Source organism: Parasteatoda tepidariorum, chromosome 11 (genome assembly GCF_982258835.1).
Source record: "Parasteatoda tepidariorum strain Cologne lab strain chromosome 11, Ptep-v5.0, whole genome shotgun sequence".
In the NCBI taxonomy this organism is placed as follows: Eukaryota; Metazoa; Arthropoda; class Arachnida; order Araneae; family Theridiidae; genus Parasteatoda; species Parasteatoda tepidariorum.
Genome location: NC_141765.1, coordinates 87,613,051 through 87,641,043, shown reverse-complemented (window position 1 = coordinate 87,641,043; position 27,993 = coordinate 87,613,051). Strand labels below are relative to the sequence as shown.

The 27,993-nt window shown below is 26.6% G+C and overlaps 1 protein-coding gene across 1 annotated transcript; it reads right to left on the bottom strand.

The window, feature by feature from the left end:
* Positions 1–5: 5 nt before the first annotated feature.
* Positions 6–27,993, bottom strand: LOC107441645 (NHL repeat-containing protein 2). Its single transcript, XM_016054986.4, has 12 exons — positions 27,747–27,993; positions 24,145–24,418; positions 23,022–23,348; positions 21,496–21,761; positions 19,437–19,574; positions 16,016–16,154; positions 13,718–13,817; positions 12,335–12,560; positions 7,993–8,112; positions 6,286–6,492; positions 4,427–4,676; positions 6–484 (listed from the first exon to the last, which is right to left on the bottom strand). The coding sequence occupies exons 2-12, from the start codon at positions 24,311–24,313 to the stop codon at positions 243–245; spliced, it is 2,184 nt and encodes a 727-aa protein (XP_015910472.3). The 5' UTR covers positions 24,314–24,418; positions 27,747–27,993; the 3' UTR covers positions 6–242.

Sequence of the window (27,993 nt, the reverse complement as noted above, 5' to 3'; positions counted from 1 at the left end):
AGTAATAAAAATTTATAATCTTTATTGCCTTTAAAATCTTATCAATAAAAGCTGCAGAGAAATATCAACAAAAGCTGCAGAGAAATATCAATAAAAGCTGCAATAAAAGTCTAGTATCAAAAATAGAAAGAGATCACAGATAATGTTCATGTGGTGAGATATATGAAAATGCTTGAAATTAAGAAAGAAAATGACAGAGCTTGAAAAATATTTAAACCTTAATAATAAAATAGAGTAACATTTTACAAAAATACTTTGACGTCGAAAATATTACATCCAGCATTTGAAATAGTGGTTTTAAGAACTATTTGTGCACTAGTAGCAAAACAAGTTTTTTTCAAATCATCGCAAGCTGAAACATTAATATTGAGTTTGACTTCGGACATGCAAGATTTTTGCTTTGACAAGCATTTTAATATCAATGATGGCTGAATATCTTCTTGGAATAGTCCTCCTAAACAAACAACTTTCCAGTCACATTCTCCTAAAATCAAATATATACATCAATAAAATATATAAGCAAAATATTTATAAATAAATAAACATATAATTTTGAACAAACTTTACAGAAAAAAAAGGTTGCAGAGGAAAAAGTTTTTATATTTTTTTTTTTATGAAGTAACCTTTAGAAGGTTGTATCCATGAAAATGAGACTTAAAAGAAAATAACTACATTTGATGTAAAGTAAATCATTCTTAAAAAAAAGCCCTAAGAATATTTATGAGTGTAACTCTTCAAAAACTACTCAAAATATGTAACATTTTTACTTAAGTAATTTAAGCAAAATTGTGGCAGTAACTTGTGCATTTAGTATATGAATACTTTATATCATAGTAATAAAGATACAGTAAAACATGATGAATCTGAACAAGCTTGAATATACAGTACAAAATTTTTGCCAGACAGGTTGTATCTATGAATCATTTGTGTTAGAACTTAGGGTCCTATTTCCTTTTATTAGAAAGAAAATTTTAGAATGGAAATTTATAAAAAACAGTTTTTATTGTGTTTCAATTTTCTTCATAGATGGATGTAAATTTTAACATTGAAAAGAACACTTAAAATAAGTAATAATGAAAACACACATTGTTACATTCGAGTAAAGCTTTTAATGTCAGTTTCCAGAAATATTGCTACATGCTATTAAGAGATAATTTTTAAAAAGAAAAAAATTAGATTTGCAATAGATTAAATTGTTTATTACTATCTCTGAAATATGTTACATTGAAAATAAGTATCTCTAAGCTTTAAACATTTTATAAATTATTCAAAAACCAATCAAAATCACATGAAAAGAGCAATTTTTTTGCATCAATACCACTAAATTTTCTGCCTTAAACATTTATATTTTTGTGTTGCCTTGAATGAAAAATTAGTACAATTAGAACAAAGAAAAAACTACAAAATATGTATAAATTTAAAAGTATATACGCAATTCTTGAAGACAAAAGAAATTCTTAGAAGTCTGTAACCACTTTTAGGTTTTACATAAATTTTCAGAATTCCACTAGCAGACAAGTCTCTGCAAGTTCCAACAGCACATAAGGGTTTCTCAGTTGAAAACTCTAGTGTACTAGTGGAACTCTCAGAGCTCTATGTTCCCTTACTTATTCTCTTATATTTTTTACAGAACAAATTCTACAGTTTACTGGTAAAAACATGAAGAATTTCCCCCCCCCCTAATAATTTTTTTACTAAATTTATATTAGGTTTAAAAATATCACTAATGCAACAAAAATACAATCTGACTGAATCCCTGAACAAATTTAGTTTTTGACAAACACTCTCCCCTTCAGCTTAATATATATTTATTTAGAAGCATGGGTTTAGATCATATGAGATAAAAAAAATGCAATATGGGGAAGATAAATGAAAATGGTTAAAATGCTTGGTTTGAAGTTTTAGTAAAATTGCCTTATCCCAAGCAACTGTAAAAGCTATTGTCATAGAGGTGGCATTAAACTTTTCTACAAACCCTAAACTGACTGAGTTCCTTAGTAATTTTCTAGTTATTAATTTGCATTTTTCACCAAACGTTTGTGAATATTAGCAATTATTACATAAGTTATCTTTTAAATATCACAATTTGTTTTGTTTGTATTGTTCATATCTTAGTTTTACTTCGTAAAACAATGTATTTGCATTACAGTCATTATTTTTATGAGCTACTAATAAGGAAAACATTAGGGACAGAAAAGGATGTAATTTAAGCCTACTGAATGAAAGGTAAAAACAAATTTTAAAACATAAAGTTGAAACTAAGAAATATTCACAATGAATAAAGATAAGAAATTTAGTTAAAATTTTAAAAAAATATAAGTATTTATTTTTTTTAAATTTTTAAGTTAGCTTAATTTAAATTGACAGATATCCATGAAAATTTTAATTTTGTACATTTGCTTAAAATAGTAAAAGTTTAAAAGAGATCTAATTATTAAGATTGGCATATACCATGCCAAATATGCATATAAAATAAGCTAAGTCAAAGCATCAATAAAGTACAATTTTATTCTTTTCAAATAAAAAAAAAACACTATTTTTTGCAGATTATTTTTATAACCACATTCGTCCTACAATTTTCTCTTAAATCTCCTCAATTCTAATTTCTGTACTCATAATGTTTGCAAAATAATATTTACTTTTTTTCTAAATTAATATCAAAAGATTGGGCAGAATTTTTAAAATTAAAAAATGGTTAGTACCAATATGAAGTTTAAGATTTTATTTTTAAATTGAGTAAATACATACATTTTTTAAAAAGTCATGAAATTAAGCTACATTTAAAAAGAAATAGAAGTCAGAAGCAACAATAAAATTTTGAGTTCAAAAATTCATTTAGCTAAACAACTAAAGTGCTAAAATCTATAAAAAAATTTTCTACATTTCACATAAAAGTTAAATGTTAATTTCATATTATAATAATATATTAAATGTTAGAAAAAAAGTTTCAAGAAGCGTACAATTAAGAATTTTTTTTTATTAATTTAAACTACAACTTTTTAATTAGTTTTAATAGCCATTTTAATTTTTAATAAAAGTGATCATTATTTGTAAAAATGGCAACTAATGGATGAATTTGCCCTCTTTTTTATATTATGTAATCTTTTCTCTAATTTTTATTTTTAAATTCTACACTTAGATTAGATTAAAAAGATCATGTAAATACAGATGAGATACATTATTAGCAAGATATGTTACTTCCAAAAAAAATTATTAAATTGGAATGCAAGTCTTACTTGGTAAAATAAAATTACTTATGTCATGAAAAAAATAGAAATTAATTTATCTATTTAGTCTTATTTTTCTACTACTAAGCAACTGATATTTTACTCTCTTTACTGATTTTAAGCTGGTTTTCTTCCTTTAATTTGCAGTCCACACAATAGAGTAGTATTTGAGTGCAAGACATCAATCCAGTTACTACTAAACTCAAACCCTGATCTGTCATTCCCACAGTTTTTGTTTTTATTATACATCATCTTGTTTTAATGGTCGCATCACAAATGCTATTTTTATAATAATAATAATACTCCTTTAAATAATTTTTGAAACAAGTAGACTCTTGCGTCTTTCATTCAGGAATTCTAGCAAAATTTTTTAAAAAAATATTGAAGTTATTTCACTTTGAGACGAAGAACAATAACTTCTGAGACTTAATGCTAATGATGGTGAAAATGATGATTTGTTACAGTAGGCAAAAAATGCTTCAAAAAAGTTTGATGTTTATTCATTAATTGATGAAAATGTTGAAAGTTGTGGTGTTGTTGGCTCAAAAATACGTTGAAAAAGTGCATACTGATATACAGGGTAAAATGGAACCACAACCAATGCCAACATTAGCAGAAAATCTTCAAGTCTTTGAAACAATGAGGAATTTCCTGTATTCACATAAACAAAACAGAAAATGAATAGTAATCAGTCACAAATTTACACCGAGAAGAAAAGAATTTGTTCAAACCAAAATTTTGAAATATTTTACTTAAGTAAATGCGTTAATTCTGCTTTGTTGTACTTTGTAAGTATTATTGCAATGAATGCATAATTTCTGACATTAAAATTTTTTATACTTACTGTAAGTTTATAAATTTCCATAATTTCTTTATAACCTTTCATACAGTTTCAAATCATTATTTAATATTTCATATTCACGCCTATTCTAAGTTTTCACATATCAATCTTTTACATTGAGAGGTATCTTGAGGAACGACCACTCAAGGTTCTACTGCATAGACGGGTGATTGTAATAAACAGACAAATTTACCCATGAAATTAAAACTATATTTTAAGCAATCAAATAAAAGCTTAAAATTAACACCATAGCTTAGTATAAACAGTGTAATGATAAATAATTTACATTATTTATGCAAATAAATATTCAATCAAAAATGTTTTTAGTCTATTAATTATGAAATTTGTCCAAAATTACCTATAAAAGAAACGTCCCACTGTTGTAGAGAATCTTGTGTTAAAGAAATTCCTTTTGTATTGATCAAAAACATGAAATGTATTTCCCCATTAACATTCAAATAAATTTGTATAGGCTCAATGTTTAAGTTTTGTCTTGATGTGGGATGTAACTTTATAGAAGTACTGTTCAAAGAGGCTGAACTGGGACTTTTTTGTAATGTTGTCACAATAGAACTATCAACACAATCAAGAGGTTGAGACACAGCTACCTATAAAATAATCACACTACGATTAGAACTTTATCATTTTATAATAAATTGAATTGAATTCTAAGTAAATGAGGCCGAATTGCTATAAATAATAGATGCATTGTATAGTTTTGTGTTTATAACATAACATAAGTTGGCACAATGAGAGAGATACATATGGCTCATTCTAAATTAAATGGACCACTGTCGTTACTGTTGTGTCACAAATTTTAATGCATATTTTTTAATGAAAAAGTATTTGCTGAAAAAGGATTAAATTTCTTGGTCCAAAACTACAATAAAGGGGACATTATAAAAATTGACTTACTTTAAAATGGCATAATTCAAATGTGTTCATAACAATTACTACTCTTTTATTTATGAGTCAGTTGCTTAGTGTCATTAGAAAAAAAAAGAGAACTATGTACTTAAACTTTTGAAAGTTTAGAAATATAAATTTAAGTATTTAAAGCATTTAATGAATATTTTTTTTTTGTGTATTTCAAGAATTTTCCACTGGTAAATCACAACTTTTACCATCTCAATTTTTTTTCACACAATGTTAAATATCATACTTTTAAACGTAAAGAAACAAGAGTTTTTTTGGCTGTAAAGTGGTTTTAAGTCAAAATACTACAATAATTTTTATAGCGGAATGTTTTTTTAAAAATCTTTATTTGTTCAAAATGCTTAATATTATGTATTTCAACAAAAAAAAAAAATAAATAAAGAGAGAGCTTTTTGTTTTTGCCCATTACAAAAATGAAAAGTGGTTTTTTGTCAAAATACAAGATTTTTTCTCATAATGTTAACTGCCATATTTTACATTATAAAAAATCGAGAGGCTGTTTTTTGTTTTGAACAGGATTGGGGAACTTTGTTATTTCATATATAAAAAAAAACTTAAATGTTTTGCCTAAAAACACTTTTTATTCTTCAATAACAAAAGACACACATTTGAATTTTTTTTTGAAGTATGCAGTAAGTAATACCACAATGCAGTAAGTTGATGAGGCAAAAATAGTAATTTCCCTACTTTTTGCAAATTTTTGAAATTTTTAAAGAAAAAAAAAATCTGAAAAAAAGTACAATAAAATTTTTAAACAACTATATAAATATTTCATCATTTTAATAGTTCAATTACGCAGTTTTAACATTGTCCCTCTAATGACACCAAATTTAAGAAAATCGGCTCACATACAAAAAAAGAAACAGATATTATTAACGCATGAGATATTATTAACAAATGACTGAAAAACCATAAAAATTCATTTTTCAGGAGTTATAGAATGTAACCTTAATCTGCATGAAAAATATTTAAAATAAAGACTAATTTCTCAGTTGTGAAAAGAAAATTATCCACATTGTGATATTAGTGTAAATACATCTAGTGTAATTACAACAGCAAAAAGCAAATTTCACAAACCATAAGAAAATATGCATTTAAATTATAATAAAAAACTATTCAACAATTAAAATTTTATTTACACATTGTGATATTAGTGTGTAATTACAGCAGCTAAAAGCAAATTTCACAAATCATAAGAAAATATGCATTTAAATTATAATAAAAAACTATTCAACAGTTAAAATTTTATTTTACAAATTTAAAACAATATTTTATACTGACCTTTGTAATCATGTTTGTTTTTAAATCAATTAATTTAAGGCAATGTTTATTAGTATCTGATACCAACAAAGAATTGTCTTTTTTAATGTAACATAAGCCACTAGGTTCAAGAAAAAAGAGTTCTGAATCTAAATTACTGGCTCCATGACTGGCTTGATGGAGATCTAAAGTTGTGCATTCTCGTGTCTTGTTATTGACTACCTTCATCTGAAAATAATGAAATTGGACAAAGTATTACAGAGAAAATTAGGAATTTTATAAATTTCTTAACATATGAGTTTACTTAAACATATAAATACATCTCTAGATATTTTGAAGAAAAATACACTTGAATCTTATTATACATGCGTTGTTTGTCCAAAATATATACAAAGTAAGAAGGTATCAATATAGCGAGTTTAAAAGGATGCCATTTTCAAAATGTGTAGGTGCAAAATAAAAAAATATTTTAGCATTTCAAAACTATGAGAAATACATACTTTAACAAAGGAAAAAAGAAAATCAAGAAAAAATTATACATAAAAGTTGAAATTTATGCATTAATTCAAAATAAAGGAACCAGACTGGTTGAATTAGAATAACCTTATTATAAATGTAAATTAGATGACCAGAAGTCATTATAACTAAATAGTGAAGTAGGTACTTTATTTAGGACACACACTAGAGCTGCATAATTGGCTATTGGTGAGTCTGGGAAACATCCTTGTGGATGATTTGAAGATATGTCACCACAATTTTGATCCTCCGTAGAGGGGATTATTCCTTCGCTATGGAAGTCTGACAACCTGCGTGTAAGTCGAGCACTTTACGGTAGAACAGTTTAACGAGGACCCATACCGCACACCCTCGGTCCCTACGCAGGCTGATCAAAGTGGTCACCTGATTACTGACTACGTAAAGATTAATTAAAAGAATTAATAGTTTAAGTATATTCACATTATTATTCTAAATAATGTAAGAATATAAGTTTGAATACCTCCTCATAAGCCCCAAAGCAAAATATCATGACAGTTAATTGTTCAGAACAGAACTCTTCATGGAGTATTCTGAATACCCATGCATCAAAAATCTCTTGAAAGTGCATAAATTACTTTAGAATTAGGATAAAACTTGCTCTAAGTCATAACAACATGTATGTACTGCATTTTCGTAATTATGTACAAACAATTCTAAAACTATTGCTTTTCAATATGCTACTCACTCATAAGCAATTAATGCTTTTTAAATTTTGAAAAAAGAAAAGGACATTTTTATTTACATTAGGGAAGAATAGTATAATTGTTCAGAGATATTCTTTACACTAAAGTGTTTGTTTAAAGCGCTCTCATTAACTGACAGATCACATTGTCTCTTTTTAAAGTTATAAGATATGTATTATACATAACTGTATGTATATATATTAATTTCAATTTAATTTATATTAGTTAAGAAAATATGATGATGTGGCAAAAGAGCCTGAGTATTTACAATGCTTGCAAAAGTCCAAAAATATTTAAAAACTATTTCCAAGATAAAATCAATCTCTCTTTCATACTTTAATCACGTAAAGTCTTATTGATGTAAAAACTTATTGCTTTGAGATTTGGTCCTCTGTCCTAAATAAAACTCTGTTATAATGGTCTTGCATTTTTATAATATAATAAAACAGTGTAACTAAAAAGTTACAGTAGTGTTTTCCTAGCAACTTTCATAGCTAATAAAACATACTTTATGGTTATATGTATCAGCAACATATATTTTTCCATCATCAGCAACACATACACACAATGGATGCTGTAGCTTCACATTCAGGCCTTTCCCATCAGTATCTCCAAATTGAAAAAGATCCTAAAGATATAATATAATTGCATAAGCTCGAATATAAAATTGAGTTCACATTGATAATCATTATATATTTTCTTATGTATTTTAAAAAAGTAAATTTTCCTTTTGTCAGTGATTCAAATGCATATTAACTTTGTTACTGCTATGCATACATAGGTTTGGACAAATAAATGGAATTGAATTGAATTGAACGTAGGGTTTAGTGGCGCAAGGTCCAGATGAGGACATGCTGCGCCAAACAATACGGTGAATCCATTTAAAAACCTAAGTGCATACAAAATTTAATTCTAACACAATTATAGTTGATAAAATAGTACTAGTGGGTGATTAAGACAAGATAATCTAATTAAAATCAGATAAAAAGTATGAATACAGTATAAAACGCACGAAGTGAGTAAAATGTACAAAGCTGGTAAGATATTTACAAGAGTGTATAAAACAGTAGATGTGTTAGACTTTTATATGCTGTTAAAAATGCCAACGACACGTAAAAATGCAAAAATGTTAGGATGGTGAATGTCATCCAACAAATCTTGAATGCATAAAATGGAACTACCAAATAACTTTAAACGATGTTGATTAAAACATGGACACGTTATTAAAATATGATGAATTGTGAGAGGAACGTTACAGGTACTGCATTCAGGGGGAGGTTCTCCGAACAGCAAATGAAGATGTGTTAACCGGGTGTGACCGATTCGCAGTCGAGTGAGTTTAACGTGGACAAATAAATGGAAACACTTCTATACTAACTCATTTTTTCATATTTCTTAAAAAATACTGAGATAAATGGAAGTGTTTAAGTCGTGCAATTTCTCATATATATCATTAAAGTTTAAAGCTTTTAGAGGTTTGAGGGACTGACGAACAAGAGAGAAAGTTTTTGAACACATTATGCTAAAAAATACAATATTAAGCTTGTAATTCCTGTCAATTACATTATATTACATAATCATATGAAAAACTGCAGAAAAATTTATAAACCTAGCTTAAATATTCATGATGATATGGACATTTTAATGAAAAACTAATTTTTTTGACAAACATTTTCTTCGGCAGAAGTATTCGATAAAATTAAACAAATTTTTGAGTATAATATCATTTTGATTAATAATATTAATATATTTCAAGTAATAATAAAAATATCATTTTAAAATTTTAATAAAATTCGTAAAAAATTATGTAAGGTATGAATATCTAAAGTAATCCTTTCATACTGCATATGTGGGGAAAACATAAATTTTTTTTCATAATTTTGTTTATAATTGTAACTAAAAACTTATGAAAAAAGTCCACTTAGAATATCGTAAAAATGTAAAAAGGTTTTAGTAAATTTCAAAGTAGCTTTTGTACCTTTTAATTGAAAGCTCTAAATGATAAGGGGTGTTACATACATTTCTTTCTGTATCATAAAATAAAATTTCATAACAAATGGTAATACTCTAAAATGATGGTTAAGAGAATAAAATGCAATGGAATTAGGAAATAAAACTTAATTTAATGGAGTGTTTTCGATATAATGTTAATATATTTAATAAATCTTGTTTAACAGTACAAAATTAAATTTGTGGAAATGTGGAAAACCCCTTACCATTCTAAGCATTCTTTGCAAATTAACAAAAATACTTAGAAAATTGCTAGAAACTTTTTAAACTTTCAAGATATACTCAAATTGGAATTTTTCATAAGTTATCAAATACAATTCAGAGTAAAATTAAGAAATTTTTAAAAATTTTTTTTCTTTGCTTGCTCTGTATATACTTCTATTGATTATCACATGAAGATATTACTTCTTCATGTGATAATCAATGTAACTGACATGGCTTATAAGCTCATCGCTGTATTTTTTGACAAAGGGTGTACAAAGACACACCTTTTCATTTGCAATTTCTTGCCAATCAGTCAAATCGCTAAAAGTTTTAAATTTATTGATATGGATAAGAAATTGCATGACTTAAAACACTTTTAAAATAATACTATGAGTATTTCGTGAGAAATATGAAAAAATTAGTTAGTATAGGAGTGTTTCCACTTGTGTTTAACTTTTCTATGTGTGCATTGTATGTATGTATGTATGTTTACATACATACATATATATACATATAACATAAAAAGCTTCAATTAATCTTTTTGTTATTTCGTTTCTGCAAATCTTTTTCTTAATTTAATATTCTAATCAAAACACTTTCCCACACCTTTAAATTCACATCCTGTCCTTAAATCTATTTAGGGCTCAAGCATGTATTAATTAAAAGAAAGACATTTCCCCCTTTGCTCTTAGTGGGAATCGCGTGACCTATTTAATAAACTAATATCAATTACTAAGATTTCCCTTATTCCCTAAATTGACACATGTTACGGATTTTCTTTGCAAGATTTTCCCTAACATTTATGCTGGACCACGATGATACTGTGACACATTCTCTCTCATACATCTCAAAATGATTAAATAAAATTAATTTGTTTGCTCTCTTTGAAATCCTGTGCCTGTTTGCTCTGTTCACATGACCATGACTGCAAATCCTAGATACATGTATACGAGTATATTACATGAATATAATAATGCAAGGATAAGTTTAGTAACCATCTTAAGAATATAGTAAAACTCTAATCAAGATTAATCTGAAGAGATAAGATTTGGATAATCAAATATCTAGATTGATTGGATAATTGACAAAAAAAGTTATTAAATTAGCTTATATTATAAAATTCGCTTATATTGTATTGATTAAACAACTAGAAAAAAAACAGTGATTACATATATTTATGTTTATATCATGTATGTATGTACACATGTATATATGTCTGTGTATATATATATATATAAGGATGATAATGATAATATCTGAATATTTACATTTAACTGACACATGCTATTTTTTACTTAAGATTCTGTTGCTATTCGTGACTCATCCATTTTTTTAAATGTAATCCTGATAATCAGTAATAAAGATGATTCAAATTAGAATAATTGCAGCAATTACTGAAATTATATAATACATATATATATATAGCACAATAAAAACAATAAGGATAAACTTGTACATATACAGTGAAACCTAATGTTATGGACACTCCTGCAAAATGGACGACTCTCAGTAGTGTCATATTTTTAATTCCCCGGGAAACTTGGATGAATAAACCATTATGTACATTCTCCGCAAAGCGGACACTCCTGTAACCCAACGTGGATGGTCATTTTTGCCCAGAAACGTTATCTTCTATTTTTTCAAACTGAACACTACTTTTTTTAAATTTGAAAATAAAATTATTTCTGCTTTAAACTGCAAGAAAAAAAATGCAATTTTTCACCATTTTTAAAGCATGTAAATTTTTTACCTTATGCACAATTAAAAATATTGTTAAGCTATTTCACTACTAAAGAATCAATCTTTTTCCTGTCCCCTTGTCTTATCTTTGCAAAGAAAGAAGAGAAAATAATACTGCTCTTGTGAAATAATTTAGACGGCGGCATCTTTTCATCTTTTCATCTGGACAACACAGGTTATGAGACTCCTCACGTTTAAATGGCGTCTTAAATGCTCTCAATGCTTCTTCCCCACAGAAAATTTCTCTTATTTTTCGTATCAATTTGAAGACTATATTTTACATTGTTGGAGTATAAAAAAAGAGAACAGAAGTATAATCTTTGAGGTGTTCATGTAAATGAAATATTTATACATACACTTGATAGATGATCAATTGTGAATAATCAACTCCATAGGTGCCCATGACAAACTGGTATGCATTGCTTTTTTTCTGTGAATCATGGGAGGGTTCTTTTCAAGGAAGAATTAACCACCTTTCCTATTAAGTGAAAGGTAGGTGTTAGGGGATGTAAACCTAATAACTGAAACAGAGCGAGGACTAAAAGCTCCTATTCTGTATCATATGGCTAAATTGAATATCTGTGCTAATAGGAAAATTATATTCATTTATCTGTAGCTACATCTAGATTTATGTATTTATATCAAACTTCTTAATATATTCTTTTTTTATCGAATTTTTTTAAAAAAGTTTAAATAAATATCCTTGTAGATAGTTATTTTATATTATTTAATTATTTCTATAATCTTAGAAAATATTCTAAAAACAATTTACAAGGTTAAACACTTAGTTAATAGGGTACCCTTTCCGTAAACGGATAACTCTCATAAACGGACAATTTTTTTAGTCCGAAGAATATCCGCTAAGCCGCAGTTTCACTGTATATTCATATATTTACTTCAGGGTTGAAGCTTCCTCCAACAACAGTTTTCACAGCACCATTAATAACAGAGATTGATCTAATAGTTGAGCTTTCACTGTCTGCAATAAATAAATCTCCTGGGCATGCTTCATTATAAGTTATTCCAGATGGTTGAGCAAATCCAGCTTTCATTTTGTAAGAATTATTGCGACACTCTTCTTTACCACTTCCAGCAAAGGGAACACACTTTACAGGGACATATCTGCAAGAATAATATATACTTAGTATACCAAAATTATTAAAATGCATGCAATTTCATGTTTTGATGAAATACTTATTTAGAAGAAAAAAAACTGAAATAAAAGTATTAAATTTATAAATACAGTAAAATGCTGTTATCAGGTCATCAAATATAAAATCTGTGAAGAAAAAAAAAAGTTGTTTTATAGTTTGCAGATATAAAGAACTATAGTACAGAATGACACATATTTTATTGACATTTTTTCCATGTAAGCATCAGGGTTGTTAAGGCAAGGTGTATGAAGCCTTGGCGTACGAGAGTCAATGAATTCCAGGAAGGCTAGTTTTACAGCATTTTTGCAATTAAATTTTTATACTTTCAAATCCCATAATAAAGTTGTTACAATTTAGAAAGAATTGATAGTCAGTAGGGACTGAGCTGTTGCTCAATATAGGCTATTTTTCTTTAAGTATTTACATAATTTTGCCTAGTTAGTTACAGTGTATTTCTATTGGGACCATTGAGCAAGGCTTCATAAAATGATAATGGATCACACCTGTGTGAGAGCACCAAACACTCACAATCAGCTTTTTTTGGTGAATACAGTCGAATTGATTGTTTTTCTTGATCACAACGCTAATGTCCATTTGGAGGTTCTTGATTACAACGCTAACGAAATCTTCTCTGCACTGTGATAACAGAATGACAATTGTTAAATTCTAACAACACGCAGAATGCTTTCTAATCTCATTTTCTTGGTACTCGCCATTTTCACTAATGAACTCGCGTCTGTGCCTTACATAAAGAAATTTTGAAGTTCCATCCACATTCTATGTTAATCTTATCATTAAATTATTTTTCATTAAATAGTTATTAATAGCTATAGCAATTTTGAATTACCCTGTACTTAACTTATTCAACATTTCAAATTGATAAAATCAAGGGGCACTAGTTTAAAAATAAGACACAAAATCAGAAAATAATAAAAAATAACTACTGGAAATGTTATTGTGGAAAAAATAGAAAACTTATTGTTACTAAACAAAAAATTGCTTAAATCCTCTTTATTTAAGCAGATACTTAATTAGAAATATATTTTATCAGATTTTATACAGCTACTCATCAAGGAAATTTAAATTTCTATGGTTTAAAAGGTAAAATTTTCATACTATACTAACTGTTCATCAGATGATATTAAATTATCCAGACTTAATTCCCAAATTTGATGTGATCCAGCAACAGCAATATATAAAGTATTCAAAAGTTTAGAATTAGCTCCTGAAAATGACAAAGATGAAACAACAGGAAAAAACATCTACAACAAACATTCAAATAATTAAAAAGAAAAGTTTTAATTTTTTTCACAATTACTTTAGAGTGCTATAAGATAATACATAGAATATAGTTTATAGTTCTATTGATATAACTACAAATCCAATATGCACTGACTGTTCAATGACAGTAACTAAATAAAAAAAAAACACTCAGGGACCCACATAAATAATGCTCGGGAACAACAGTTTCATTCACTTAGGTATGTATCTTGTGGTTACAAAATTAACTTGTGCCCTTATATATTTGAACCCATTTAAAAAGATGAGGAAACTCCTGAATGTTCTTTGTGGAGAACTTTTTGAGTGAATCTGGACTCATTTATGTTTAATTAACACTAAACTAACTCAATTTTTTAATCTATTTTAAGTAACTTGATATTTGAAGTTGTTTCAATTTTTTCCCTTGTCACAGACAATTGGAATGTTTCTAGAAATACTTGTTCATGTTTTGTTTTTTTTAAAATTTATTTCCTCTTTCTCAGTTCTCCCACCTTATTTACATGTGAGTTTTACAATATTTATTTTGTACAATAAAAAATTTACATTTTAAGCTCAATAAATCAATTATCTCAATCAAGTAATTTTTGATTTTGGCTCATCACAGATATCCATAATCAAAGATTTCTTATATTATATGAATAGGTTTTCAAGATATATTTCATAGGTCATATGATATTTGAATATTTTCTTTGTTCAACTTGCAAAATAATACATGAATTTTTACAAAAACTCTTAATTAATATTTTGACAGCAATTGCAAACCATTTAAATTAATTAAACCATAAATTAAGAAAAGATAATTTAAATGGTTTTCACAAGCTATCTAGAGGAAGAACCAATTTTGATTCATAAATATTTTCTCATGAACAGAATTAATTATATTTCGATAGCCAATTATTAGGAAATAAAGAAAAAATGTTTCTTTGGTATTACTTTTATTATTCAGTGGTATTTAATACAAGAATTTGTGATAGTTATATTCTAGATGAATTTATTATTTTAAAGGCAAAAATATCTTTATATTTTAATTTGAAGTGAAAACATTTCAACAAAATTAGATTTAATAAAAATAATAGAAGTTTTACCGTGCAATTTAATAATTAAGATCTAAATTAACATTGAAATGTATCTGATTAAAAACATATCAGGTTTTTGTAACTGATATTTTGCTGTATCAGTTAGTAACTGATAGCGAAAAAATCAATACTTAGCTATCTCTACTATTTGTACCTATACAAAATTTGTGATACATATATAGTAAGATGAGGAATTAAGGACTTGACACCATTTTGAATAAGATTTAAATTCTTTTTGACACAAACACATCTTCAAACATTTTGTTTATTTTATGACTGTGGGGCAAAAACATTAATCACATATTTATTCAGAAACGATAACACAGTGGAGTTCATTTTAATAAATTATACATCATAAAAATCATTATTACACAAAACTAAACCAATCTTTTAAGTTCTCTTGCTTACTAAAGTTTAAAAAAAATTTGGCTTTGACTATGAACATAAATTTATAAATAACATTTTTGAAACATAAAATTTTCAAGAAAATATTTACAATTTTTGCAAGAAAATACTGATTACATAAATTAAATATTAAAGTATTTAAATTCTTTTGACTTTGTCAGTAATCAAAAGCCTTTGATTAATTCTTTTAACATTTGAACAATTTACTGTCAATATAACATATAATATTTAGGCTGACAAAAAAATATTTTTTTTTTTTAAATTTATATATATTTACTTCTTTTTGATACATTTTCTTCTTTTCACAAATTCTGATGCATGAAATCTTGTTACAAATACAAGAATTTTCACATAACACAAGTTAATGTATGTATGAATCGCACTCAAAATTTATATAGAATTTTTCCTTGCTACTAAAAGTTTATTAAATAATTAGAGAAAAAAAATTTAATGTCTTATGCTAAAAAGAGATACGAATAAGTTAAGGTGTTTTAAAAATCCCATATTATTTATTTTCACTTCAAATTTATTTATTTTAGACATTTTCATGTAGGATTAAAAAATTTTCTAAGATTATAAAAAAATAAAGCTTGAAAAGGGTGTGCCTCTAACACCCAATCACAGTGAAAAACATATTCATAAAGAAATTGACTTTAATTACCTAACTTGGGTCCAATGCATAAATCCCAAGGAGACAAGAAGTTATATTGAGGTACAGTTTCTTCTGTGCTAAGATTAGAATCATAATTTTTAGTTCTGCCATCAAAAATAGTAATGACTGTTTTAGAAAGAAGATCTATCTAAAAGAAGTAAATAAAAATCTTACAAAAAGTAATATATAAAAAAACACGATTATAAAAAGCATCAATTTGACATAAATAATTCAGACAAATATTAGGTGGAAAAGCATAGTTTCTCTCTTATAAAATGGTGCACATTTTTGTTGAAACTACAGAAAAGCTACAGAAGCTTAGCTACAGAAAAATTTTATGAAAACAGATCAAAAGGTTAAATATACATTTTTAAACTTATTTAATGAAATGAAAATGCCCCAGTTTCAAAATCATCAGACACATGCACAGTAATGAAAGGCTTCACTCTAAAAAATTCTCTAACTTAAGGGATGAAGAAACATTCTAGGTAGGAAACATACTGCGATCACTAACAACAATTATTATTTTACTTATATTTTTACTGAGATAATGTAATAAAGGTAAAATGTACGAAGGTAATGAAAGAAATATAAATAAAATGCTACAGTCAAATTCACTTGTTCACATTTTAAAACTATATTATCAGTAAATTCCTCAAAAAATTAAATATATGAAATAATTAGAAATTCAAGATTTTGTAATAGCTATGAAACCTCTTTGAATTGTAATTGTGAGCACAAGTCAAAATTTCGGAAAATTTCTTGAGTTAAAAAAAAAAACAGTTTAAATTGAAAAATTAGAAAAAAATTTAAACAAGGTTTCTTTCCTTTTCTTCAATATTTCTTAGTTTACTTAAAATATATTTAAAATTTTACACATACCTATGATGACCTGGAGAAGTAATTAAAATTTACAAATATGTCTTTCTTTTTTGAGTTTATGATTATAACAACTATTTACTGATAAAAAATGAATATTAATCATGAATATAAGCTAATAAAGTATCTCTCTGGGTCTTCCTTACAAACAAATAAAATAAACTGTGTTTTTAAGTTCAACTTTTGAAAATTTGATTTCCGGAAACTTCTGTGACCAATGATTTTTTGAAACGTCTGGACCTTCGATCTCCGGAAACTTCCGGATCACTGTTAGCGAAAATTCCGGAAATAGGGATTTTTCCGGAGCACAATCAGCCCTGTGAATTAAAAGGTTTAGGAAGTTCACAAATGAATGTAACTTGAGATTCAGGAAAGAAGCTGAGAAAAAATGACTTTTAGCTTTAGGAAAGATTACTTATATGAATTTTATTTAAATTTTGCAAAGATATAATTTTTATGATTTAAAATATGAAAACATCCAGAAAATGGCAAATGGAGTAAATAGAAAATGCAATCAGCCTGTAATATAGGGATGCACAACCTTTTTGAAGGAAGGGCCACTTGCACTGCAGGTTGAATATTAAAGGGCCGCATGCACTTGTACAAATATAATTTTTATTATAAACATTTGTGCTCTAAGCACAAAATCTTTTTAATAAACTTGGTAGCATATTTACAGAAAATAAAATTGTTTTAATTTGTTCAAAAATTAAAAAGAAAGAAAAAACACTTTTTAAATTTTTTCCCCCTCCATTTTTATCAATATATGTATATATATACACATTGGGGAAAAGAAATGTTTTTTATTATTATCAAATCATGTAATACAGAAGTTCATTCTGAAATAAATTCTAAAAAAGAAAGTAAAAAAACTGCAATGTTTACAGAATTAGAGTATAAAAAAAAGAAACATACACATACATATTTTATAAATAATACATATTTTACTGAGCAATATAAATTTAAATTAAATATTTTAATTAAAGAAAATTTATAGAGTTTAAACAAAAACAAAATAAAACCATTTTATTACAAAATGAGATTCAATATTTATTTGGTATTATACTTAAGATATTACTTCTATTTCTTTAATTAGAGGTTTATGAATTTTAAACAGGAAACCTTCAATAATACTTTTAACATATTAAGATAATCTTCATGGTTTAAGGATATCATTTAAGTTACACTAATTAATTAGTATCAATGATAGTTTAAGTCATAAAACCAGACACAAAAACAAGCTTTCTCTAAATAAACATACACAATCTTCCATCACTTGGCATAGCTGGAATTCTAATCATTCATAAGTTTGAGCTCCTTCTGTTAAAATAATTCAATACTAATCTTGACTTCTGGGAATTAATCTTTGAAAAATTCTTATAGTTAAATTAATTATCTTTTTAGTATCCCATTCCTTTCTAATGTTTAGAAATATGTTTTAATTTCTACATCTTGCACATTTGGGTTTCTCATACTACCCCCACACACCCCCGGTTTTCACCACATTTGATTTGCGTATTTCATCTTTTTCCTCTTCTTCCACAACCTTAAAACAATACTAACGATTTGCTTAAACAATTTTTTATCTCATTTTTTTATCTGTCCTTTTATTGTATGACAAAAAGTTTCCAATTTATAAAATCAAAAAATAGTATATCCTTGTCTATTTTTGTGATTACTTAACAGTAATCAATTAGTTTGTTTAACTTTACTCATTTGTAACACAAAGTACAACCAAACTATATTTGGAAATATACTTTTCTTTTGGTGGGTTTTTGAATTTTTGACCCTTAAGTTACAAACAATAGATGCAGTCTGTAAGATCTGGTTTTCATGACTTAGTTAAGAAAACTTAACAAAAGTTTGGGTCCTTTAATATTGATCGATTTTTGTATATTTCCTCACACCCTAAAACACAACTTTATAAAAACTTAAAGCAGTCCTAATTATATCGTTTACGAGAACTATTCAACAAAATTAATTCAAGTTTTAAATTTCAACAACAAAAATTACAATGCATAAGATGGTGTAAAAACTTGCATATCTTACAATTAGAAAAATTTTGATCAAGATTTAATTAAATAATGAAAAATACATAATTATTAATATTATTATTTTTTTACATAAAACAGTCATTAAGTAAAGTTTCAAAAGTTTATATAGATGTAATTTGTCGATTTAATATTTAGATGAGTGAAATTAATTTAAGAGATTTGATGAAATATTAAACATTAATAAATAGCGTTGAAAGTCCCATCATTTTGACAACTTGTTTGCTGACTTAACTACTGAAAACATAATTCCCAGACAGCTAAAAATTTACGTTTGTCAAAACAAAAGATATGATTGTTCAGAGAAAGTACAATTTGTTACTTAAATCCATGTTAGCTTTAACTAATTAACCTTTTATGTGTGGGGTCCATCAAACACTCAGTCGAATAACATTGCATTTTAGCAAGTGAAAATCAAATCATCCAACTCACACAGATTTCAATCTAGCAAAAAAAAAAACGTATTTATTAAAATAAATATTAAAAATACAACAGCTTACTTGTCTAATACTATGATTTCCTGTGTCAGCCACAAATATAATATTAGGTTTCAGCCATGCAGTTCCATGAGGGTTGTTAAATAAAGCTTTTGAGTATGGGCCATCTTCAAAACCTGCTTTTCCATTACCAATTATATCCTGATTAAATGAAAAATGAATACAAGTTTGAAAAATTATGGCAGTCATAAAATATTAAAACACTAGTAGTAAGAAAAAACTACTAAAACTTTTTCATGAATAAGTAAAAATTCCAAATATTCTTCAATGAAACTAAAAATAGCATGATTAGCAGATCTTAAAGCAAGAATATTATTTTTAGGAGAAAACCTTCCATTTCTCAATCCACATTAGCTGTGATTCTTTAGTGTTTTGTCTGGAAGGATGAGAAAATTTACATACTAAGTTTAAGAACGCATTAATGTACATTTTTTTTACATAAAAAGAAATTTGAATGCTAGAATTATTTTTAAGTAAAGGGTAACTAAACTTATGAAGTTACGTAAGCTCTAGATAAAAACGCATTTTTGGAAAACCTTGCACACAATTTGTGCTACATATTATCGTAACATAATTTGAATTATAACTTGAAATTTATCATATAAAATAAAATATTATTAGTTTTTTTTTTCGTTAACTTGTAAAGCTAATAAAATATTTGTTAAAGAATATAACATTTTCCAAAATAACTGGTTCTTATTTGCAGTGAAAATTAAGTTCAAAAGTGAAACTGCAAATGTTCAAATTAAAATTATTCAGTAATTAAATAATCAGATCAGTAAAATAATCAGATAGTATATTTTTTTTAAATTCTATAATACAACATGAATCTTTTTGTCTCAATTATAAGTTCAAAGCTCTTTGGGTAAATTTGAACTGTGAGCATTTTTGAACCTTAAGTGTTTCTTTAACAAAGAATAAAACCTGTATGAGAAAGCAACTAGGCCTTTTAAACCTTTAATTATAAATTCCCATAAAATTAATAATTAAAGGTTTAAAAGGCCAGGTTGCTTTCTCAAACAGATTGGCAGTTAAAAGATTAGACATTAACTTTTACTCAAAGTAGACAATTTTAAAATTTTTCACAATATCCTAAAAATTGTAATTCTACAGTATGATCTTGGAATGCTTTGATCCCAAATGCTCAACTTTTCCTCGTGAAAATAAGAAACTTATAAAAACAAATATTACAGCATTTCAAGTATTCTGAAACAGCTATTAAGCATTAAATAAATTTTGGTGTACCTTATATCCACAAAAATTGATCAAACAAAACATTTTACAGCTAACCCCACTATGAATGAACCATAATGAAAATAGTATATACTGAATACTTGGTTACAGTGAACTTTTTTAGTGGAATCTAATTAATGCTATTTTAAATGCTTATAGTAAACAGTTAAAAAATTGGTAATTTGTTTATATCATTTCCTTTTCAAATTTTTTTTTTCATTTCTCCTTCAAATTTGCAGGAATTGCAATTGTGAATGATGGCATATCTTTACATTGTGACCAATCTTAGTACTCTTAAAAATTTAAATGAAGGCAAACAAGTTGTTAAGCAGCACATTTCACTTTTTATCCTCCCCTCTATGTTGAAGAAGAACAAAAACTCAGAAGTGAAATCCGCATTAAATGAACTGATTTTTTTTACTGCAAAATTGCAGACTGGAAAAATACTGAATTCTTTACTAATTGCTGATACGACAATCAGCGGACTCCACTAAAACTGAATTGCAGTCAATTAAAAATCAACTTCTTCCACAGAATATAAAAATTAATTTTTATACTTTTTAATATTTAATTTATTATCTATTTAATCAGTTAATAATTTATAAACAAATTATGCACAATTGAAATCACTATTTCTAACAATGTTATTGTCATAAGCTAAAAATGAAACTTTTCTAAGTATTTGGATATAGTGAACCACCACTTATAGTATACTTATTGCTGGGTTCACAATAGCAGGATTTGACTGTACAAGTATTACATTTATAAAAAAGTTACAACATTATACAATAAGTAATTTTTAAGTTTATTATATTAAAAAAATATTAACCATAATTTTTCCTTGCAAGGTAATGACGATGAGTCGATTGTGACCTGTATCTGAGACAATTATATAATCATCACAAACTGTTAGATTGCTTGGATAACGTAATGTTTCAGACAAAACATTTTCTGTTTGAATTGCATTTGATAAAGACTCATAGTTCAAAGTAAGTTTTTGAGAATCGAAGAACTTCAATGTCTGATGAACAAGATGACTTAATTTATCAATTTGACTTTCTCCAAATATAGAAAACTGCACTACATGAGCAGGACCTAAAAATTAGGAGGAAAAACTGATTATTAGATACAGTAATCAGATGACTTGAAAATATTTGTCAACTCCATCAATAATATTTAAAGTAAAAGGTCTATGTTGAGCTATTTTAATTAGTACATCTTGAGATATTCTGCGATACTTTAATCATAATTTACCTTTCAAGCAATAATGTTACCATCTCATATTTAATTTTTAGGGCAATGATTTTACTTCTTAAAAATTAAAAATTTCAGATGATTTCCCATAAAGAAAATATAAAATGCAAAAATAGACAAAATCAGAGAAAATAATTGCAAGGATCTGATGCAAGTTCATTTTCAAGAGAAAATTTTTTCATATGAAAGAGATTTTACATATAACATGACCGTTAATGTATACAAAATTTAGGCAGCAAAAAAAAAGAAAATAATAAAAAAAATTTCCATCACTAATGTGAAAAAAAATAAAGTGTCTAAACTCAGCAATTATCTCCTGAAAAAATATTTTACATGATATATAAAAATACATTACGTATTATATATTTCAAAATATTTTACATAAGACTTTATTTTATGCAAAAGACCAAAAAATTTTAAAAGTGTGAAGCAAACGGACAATTAAAGACAAAACCATGCCACAAAATAAATAAATAAAAAAATAACATAAATGAAGTTTTTTTCTTCAATACAGTTAACAGAAAGCACAAAATTACAAAAAATTCATAGACTATTAGTCAAATCAGAACATGTATTGCACATTGTTTTGACTTTCCTAACAGCTCTTTCAAAACTTAATACTGCTAAAATTAGTGAGCGGTGAGCATATGTGACATAAAAAGTTTAAAAATTAAGTAAAAAAAAATTATTCTAAAAATAAATAAAACTATAATCAGTTAGTCATCATTTATTATTTAGTCTGTCAGAAAAAAATAATAAATATTGCTTTAATAACACATTTTATAATACACTTAGGAAATGTAATCTTTAAACTAAACTAAGCAATAAATTTTCCTTATATTTATAAAAAAAAACATCAATAAATTATTAAGATTAAATTTGAAATCAAAAAAGATAATCAAATAAATAAGAACTTAATTTTCACATAAATATCAAAAAAAAATTTTAAAGCTGTATTCTTAGGATAAACTGATACAGCACTTGTAAAAATATTACAGAAGACCTATATAAAATACTATATAAAGATTTTCCAGAATGATATTTATTATCTAATTTGTATAACCTAACTTCCAAAAGCAAAAGGAACAGGAAAAAACTTACTTAATATAAGGACTGTTGGCCAACAATATATACCCATTTCTTTCCATAAAAAGTTTTCTGGATCATGCAATACAGGATGTGTAATATTATTTCTGAAGACAGCGTCCTTAACATTGTTTTTGTCTCTTTCATTTGGAAATTTAGGTGAATGAATTCCAACTATTACAACACTTGCATTATCAGAAAATTCATCTTCAACTGCTTTTAAATATGGTAATATATGTTCGCAATTAATGCAACAATAAGTAAAAAAGTCCAATATGACAATTTTACCACTAAGATCTTTTTCTATTGAGAGAGGCCTACTTGTGTTTACCCATTCAAAGCCTAAAAAAATATTTATCAATTAAAAACAATAATGCTACATTAAAATTGTACAGCAACAAAAGTAAAACTGTAACTTTAACAGATTAATTTAAAACTTAACTTAGGTGTTAAAGTAAAAAGATAAAAGTGAGCAATTCATTCCACATCAAATAATTTACAATTTTCAAAGAATTGAACCCAATTCCAATTAAAATTAGAAAATTTATAAAATTTTTATTATTGATTTCAAGAAAATTGTAAAAACAATGTCTTTATTCAGAGAAATATGTTTTTGAGTCTGATTTTGTAACTTAATTAATAGTTAGCACCAATTAATAAGCATATTTGAGGTCACCCTCAGGAAACATCAAAATTGATGTTTAGTTCGTGAAAATCAGATCATTAGAATGAGAGTTATTCAGGGTGATATCTCTTTTTTTGCCGACTGTACAAATAATTAATAGAGATCGCAAAAAAATTATAATAGTAAAAAAAAATGACATACAACTGAGTGGTTGTTTAGTAGAATTTATATTATTAATGTTAATAAAATTATTAATATTAATAAATTACTAATTTAATGTCGGCACTAGAATTATTTTGATATAAAATTTTATTTTCAAATTTTAGCATAAATAAGAATTTCTATACGAAATACAAATTTTTTAAAACACATTCAAATTAGAAAATATCGGACACCATTTTCTAAATTGGTACCCATTCATACAAATGGTACAATACTTTGTATACCACAATTACAGAAACAGGAACTTTCTACTGAATAAATATGAAGGTATTAATATACATAAATGCTTACTTTGATTAATGCTTGGTAATCGAAGTACTTCTGTTAATCCATTTATTTTCAATAAATGATTTTCGATCACAGTATTCCACTTTTGAAGCTCTTGATTCACATCTTTGAGAGAAGTTTCAAAATATTCAATCATTTCTTCACTCCCCTCATAAAGGTTAGTTAAGTACATTGTCAGAAAATAATCGCAATACCTTCAAAAACTTTTGTATAGTAGTAATTAATTTCTTCCAGAGGAAGTTACTGCTTCAGATTACCAAAGCTCGAAAACTTCAATCTAAAAACGAAAAATTAACATTAAATTTCTGTAAAGTTGAAAATTCAAAATCTTATATCAACTGATTATTTCACATTTAAAGAAATTTGCATAAAAACTTCCCAAAAAAAACTATTACAATAAAAAACAATCAGAAAAGTTGTTTTTTGTAATGAAAAACACCACAGTTGTAGCTATACTTAAGTTCAGTTTAAGGCCAAGGTAGCTTTAGATAAAATTTGCTCTTTTATCCATCTTAATTATCACCATTTCTTGAACCAAGATCCAGTGGAATTTAAGGAATGGGGACGTACATATTTAGTATTATCATTTATAACATAAATGAAGTTGACTCATCATAGGTAGGGCTGCAAGTTTGTCACGGGAAAAAAGACCCCAAATTCGAGGAAAACTCGGGGGAAATTTTGAAAATTACACAAATTCTAAACATAAAAAAATTTATTATATAAATGATGCAAAAGACAGAAATTGCGCAAATAATAAAAAAAGCTTAAAAATACACAACAAAAGTATTTCTTTGAATTTCAAGCAATATTAATATTTTTATTTAAATGAACAGAATTTTGATACAAAGTATTGTACATTGTCAGATTATTCTCATTTATCCTTCGTCCTTCATCACTTAATAAATTTTTATACTTAGAAAACGATCTTTCTGCATCAACGCCACTTTTGCCAATTTTGGAGCGTTCGGTCTTTAATTTCCAAAACTCGATCAATTTTCCTTCACCAGCGCGCAATTCCTTGACCGTTGCTTTGTAAGAAGTAATTGCTGTGAAAACTCAAACATTCTACATTCAAACTACTAGTTACAAGACTCTACTAACTACTAGTGCCCCCCTTCATCCAAGAAACTGATCCATATTTAAGAAATCACAAGAAGCTGCCTAGGAAAAATTAACTGGATATGTAGAAAGGCAGTAGAAATTTCATTGCCCAGTGCAATAGCATGTATAACAATTTTTCTGTCAAAGATTTGATTTATAATATTTTCCTTCTTTTGTGATTCCAATTTCTTTTGTACTCTTACTGACTTCAGGAAGGTAATTACCCTCCCTAAGTGTAGAAAGACCACCTTAGTTGACAAGATTGTGATTATCTCTTATCTCTGAACTATTTTCATGTCATTTTGCTATTGATTTACTCCCCTAAATATCTAATCAATTTTACATGTTCAATTTAAGGTTCAGGAAAATAAAAAATTCTGTTTAATAAAAATAATAAATAAAAAAAAATCAAATTTTAAGCAATTTTCGAGCAAGTCAAGACATATTGAGAAATTTGCGGATTTTAGGAAAAAAGATGACAATTTCGCGGAAATCATTGCAGAAATTCGCTCCGCGGCAAACATGCAGCCCTAATCATAGGTTGTAGCTCCTCACTCTCTTGATTATTACATTACACTAAATATTTACATGAACACAAGTCAAACCTAAATATTACTCGGACAGTACTATGGCTAATGTGGGCAAAACAATTTACTAAAAAATAAGTGCAAAATGATTAAGAAGTTCCGAAGAAAAACAGAAAAGCAATTAATTTATTTAGAGATTAATAGAGGTATAAGTATAGAATATCTTTTCAACTATTGTAATTTTCTTGTCATTTTTGAGGCAGAATTTTTTTTGAGCTATCTGCGTCAAAACTCTCTGGCACTAATATCTTTCTGCATGATGCTTTTAATAATAATAAACATGTTACTAATTTAAAATAGCAAAAGCGCTGGGTTAACAAAAAAAAAAAAAACATACCATTTTTTAATTGAACATGTAATAATTTTTTATACTAAAGAAAATAATAAAAAAATACAATAAAAAAATATATAATAAATAAATTAATTAAAAATCATGAAATCTGCAGTAACTGCCGAAAAAAAGATCGACGACGAAATAACGAGAATCAGATTCTTCAAATGCGTGTTTCATTTCGAGATTAGTTGTTGTAATAAATAATATCATATAAAAAATTTCGGATTTAAAAACTATGGAGAATCTAATAGCAATAAGTGCCAAACATTCAATAAAATTATGGCTTTAAAAAGTAAATACTCAAATGCACAATTTCAAATTTCCGTATTGTTTGAAATATATCAGGATATTTAAAATCCATGTGAAAATCAATATCAATAAATGCTGAAAATACAATCAAAACATTACACCAATTTACAAAACTACAGCGTAAATTGAGAGCCTCAAAAAGTGATTATCTAAATGCATGATTCAAATATTACATATAAATTTCTGTAGAAAAGAAAAGTAATTTTTTTTTTTACTCTTCAAGAGAAAAATCTTCCTGCAAGAACTCTGTAACGTTCAATGTCGCTGCAATTCTGCCACGAGGCTGGTCATAATATCAAACTATACTAAAATAATTTTGAAATGTACAGGCCAAATACAATGTGTGACATTTAAATAAGGAAAAAAGGATGATTTCCATATTCCAGCACCAATAATTCAGGAAGTGGCACAACTATAGAGTAAAAAGATTACAGAAGGAGACCAACTCAAAGAATATAATTTATAGCCACTTACAGGTAAAACACTAAATTTTTTTTAATTTATGCATGTACAAAAACCTCTAGGCACCTTGCTAATGACATTTGGCTCTAACAGGTCAGAGATAAGGAAATATTCCCTTACAAAAACATTAAAATAGCATATTTTTGCTCAAACAAAATGAAAAAGAAAAAATTATTAAGATTGTGCTTATGGTATTTCGATTTTAGTGCGTGCCTATTTCAGTTTTCTTTTTTAAAAAGAAACACATTACCAAACGGATACCTTACAGAAAAGACCAGGCGTGAGTAATGAAGATTAAAATTTAACATAAGAATAGGAGTAGAATTTTTTCATAAGAGCATAAAGGGATATGAAATTATGGATATGCCTTACACATCATGAATTTAAAAAGTTTTGATACGTTGCTTTTTATTTTACTATCTTTATATTTGTTATTTATATTGTTATAGTTATTACAATCAAGTCTCCGTCACTAAGGTACTTTTCATGAGGAATTAATTTTTAGATTTTTATATGCAGTACATGGGGAATTATTATTCAGATTTTTATGGGCGATTATTTTTCAGATATTAAAAAAAAAAATTAGATTGCCAATAATGCGGGAAAGTCGTTTTAAAAACAGACAAATTACACTAATATTCATTATGGACACGCACACTAGAAAATTGCTAAAAAATAGCAATGCAAGATATAAATCTAAAACAAGTAATAAGGCAATATACAAAAAAAATTATTTTATCACTATAATAATTTATTCATATTATTTGAATTAGATAACACTTTAGAATAAAATGAAATGTTATACAAACGTTTAAAAAGTAGAGAAAATTGCACGATGATGTTCAACAGTAAATAAAGTTTATTAAGCTCCTTTGATAAAAATTTCAAAACAATAATTTTTACCGGTTGTATACAAAATTATTTATTGCAATACGCTTCCGAATGCTTGTTTCTTTTGAACTTAAGTCCCTTTGTACAACCTTGTATTTTTATTTAAGGAGCACATTAGTGCGAAACTGCACATGAAGATTTCTCTGATTCTACGAGACCGTTTTC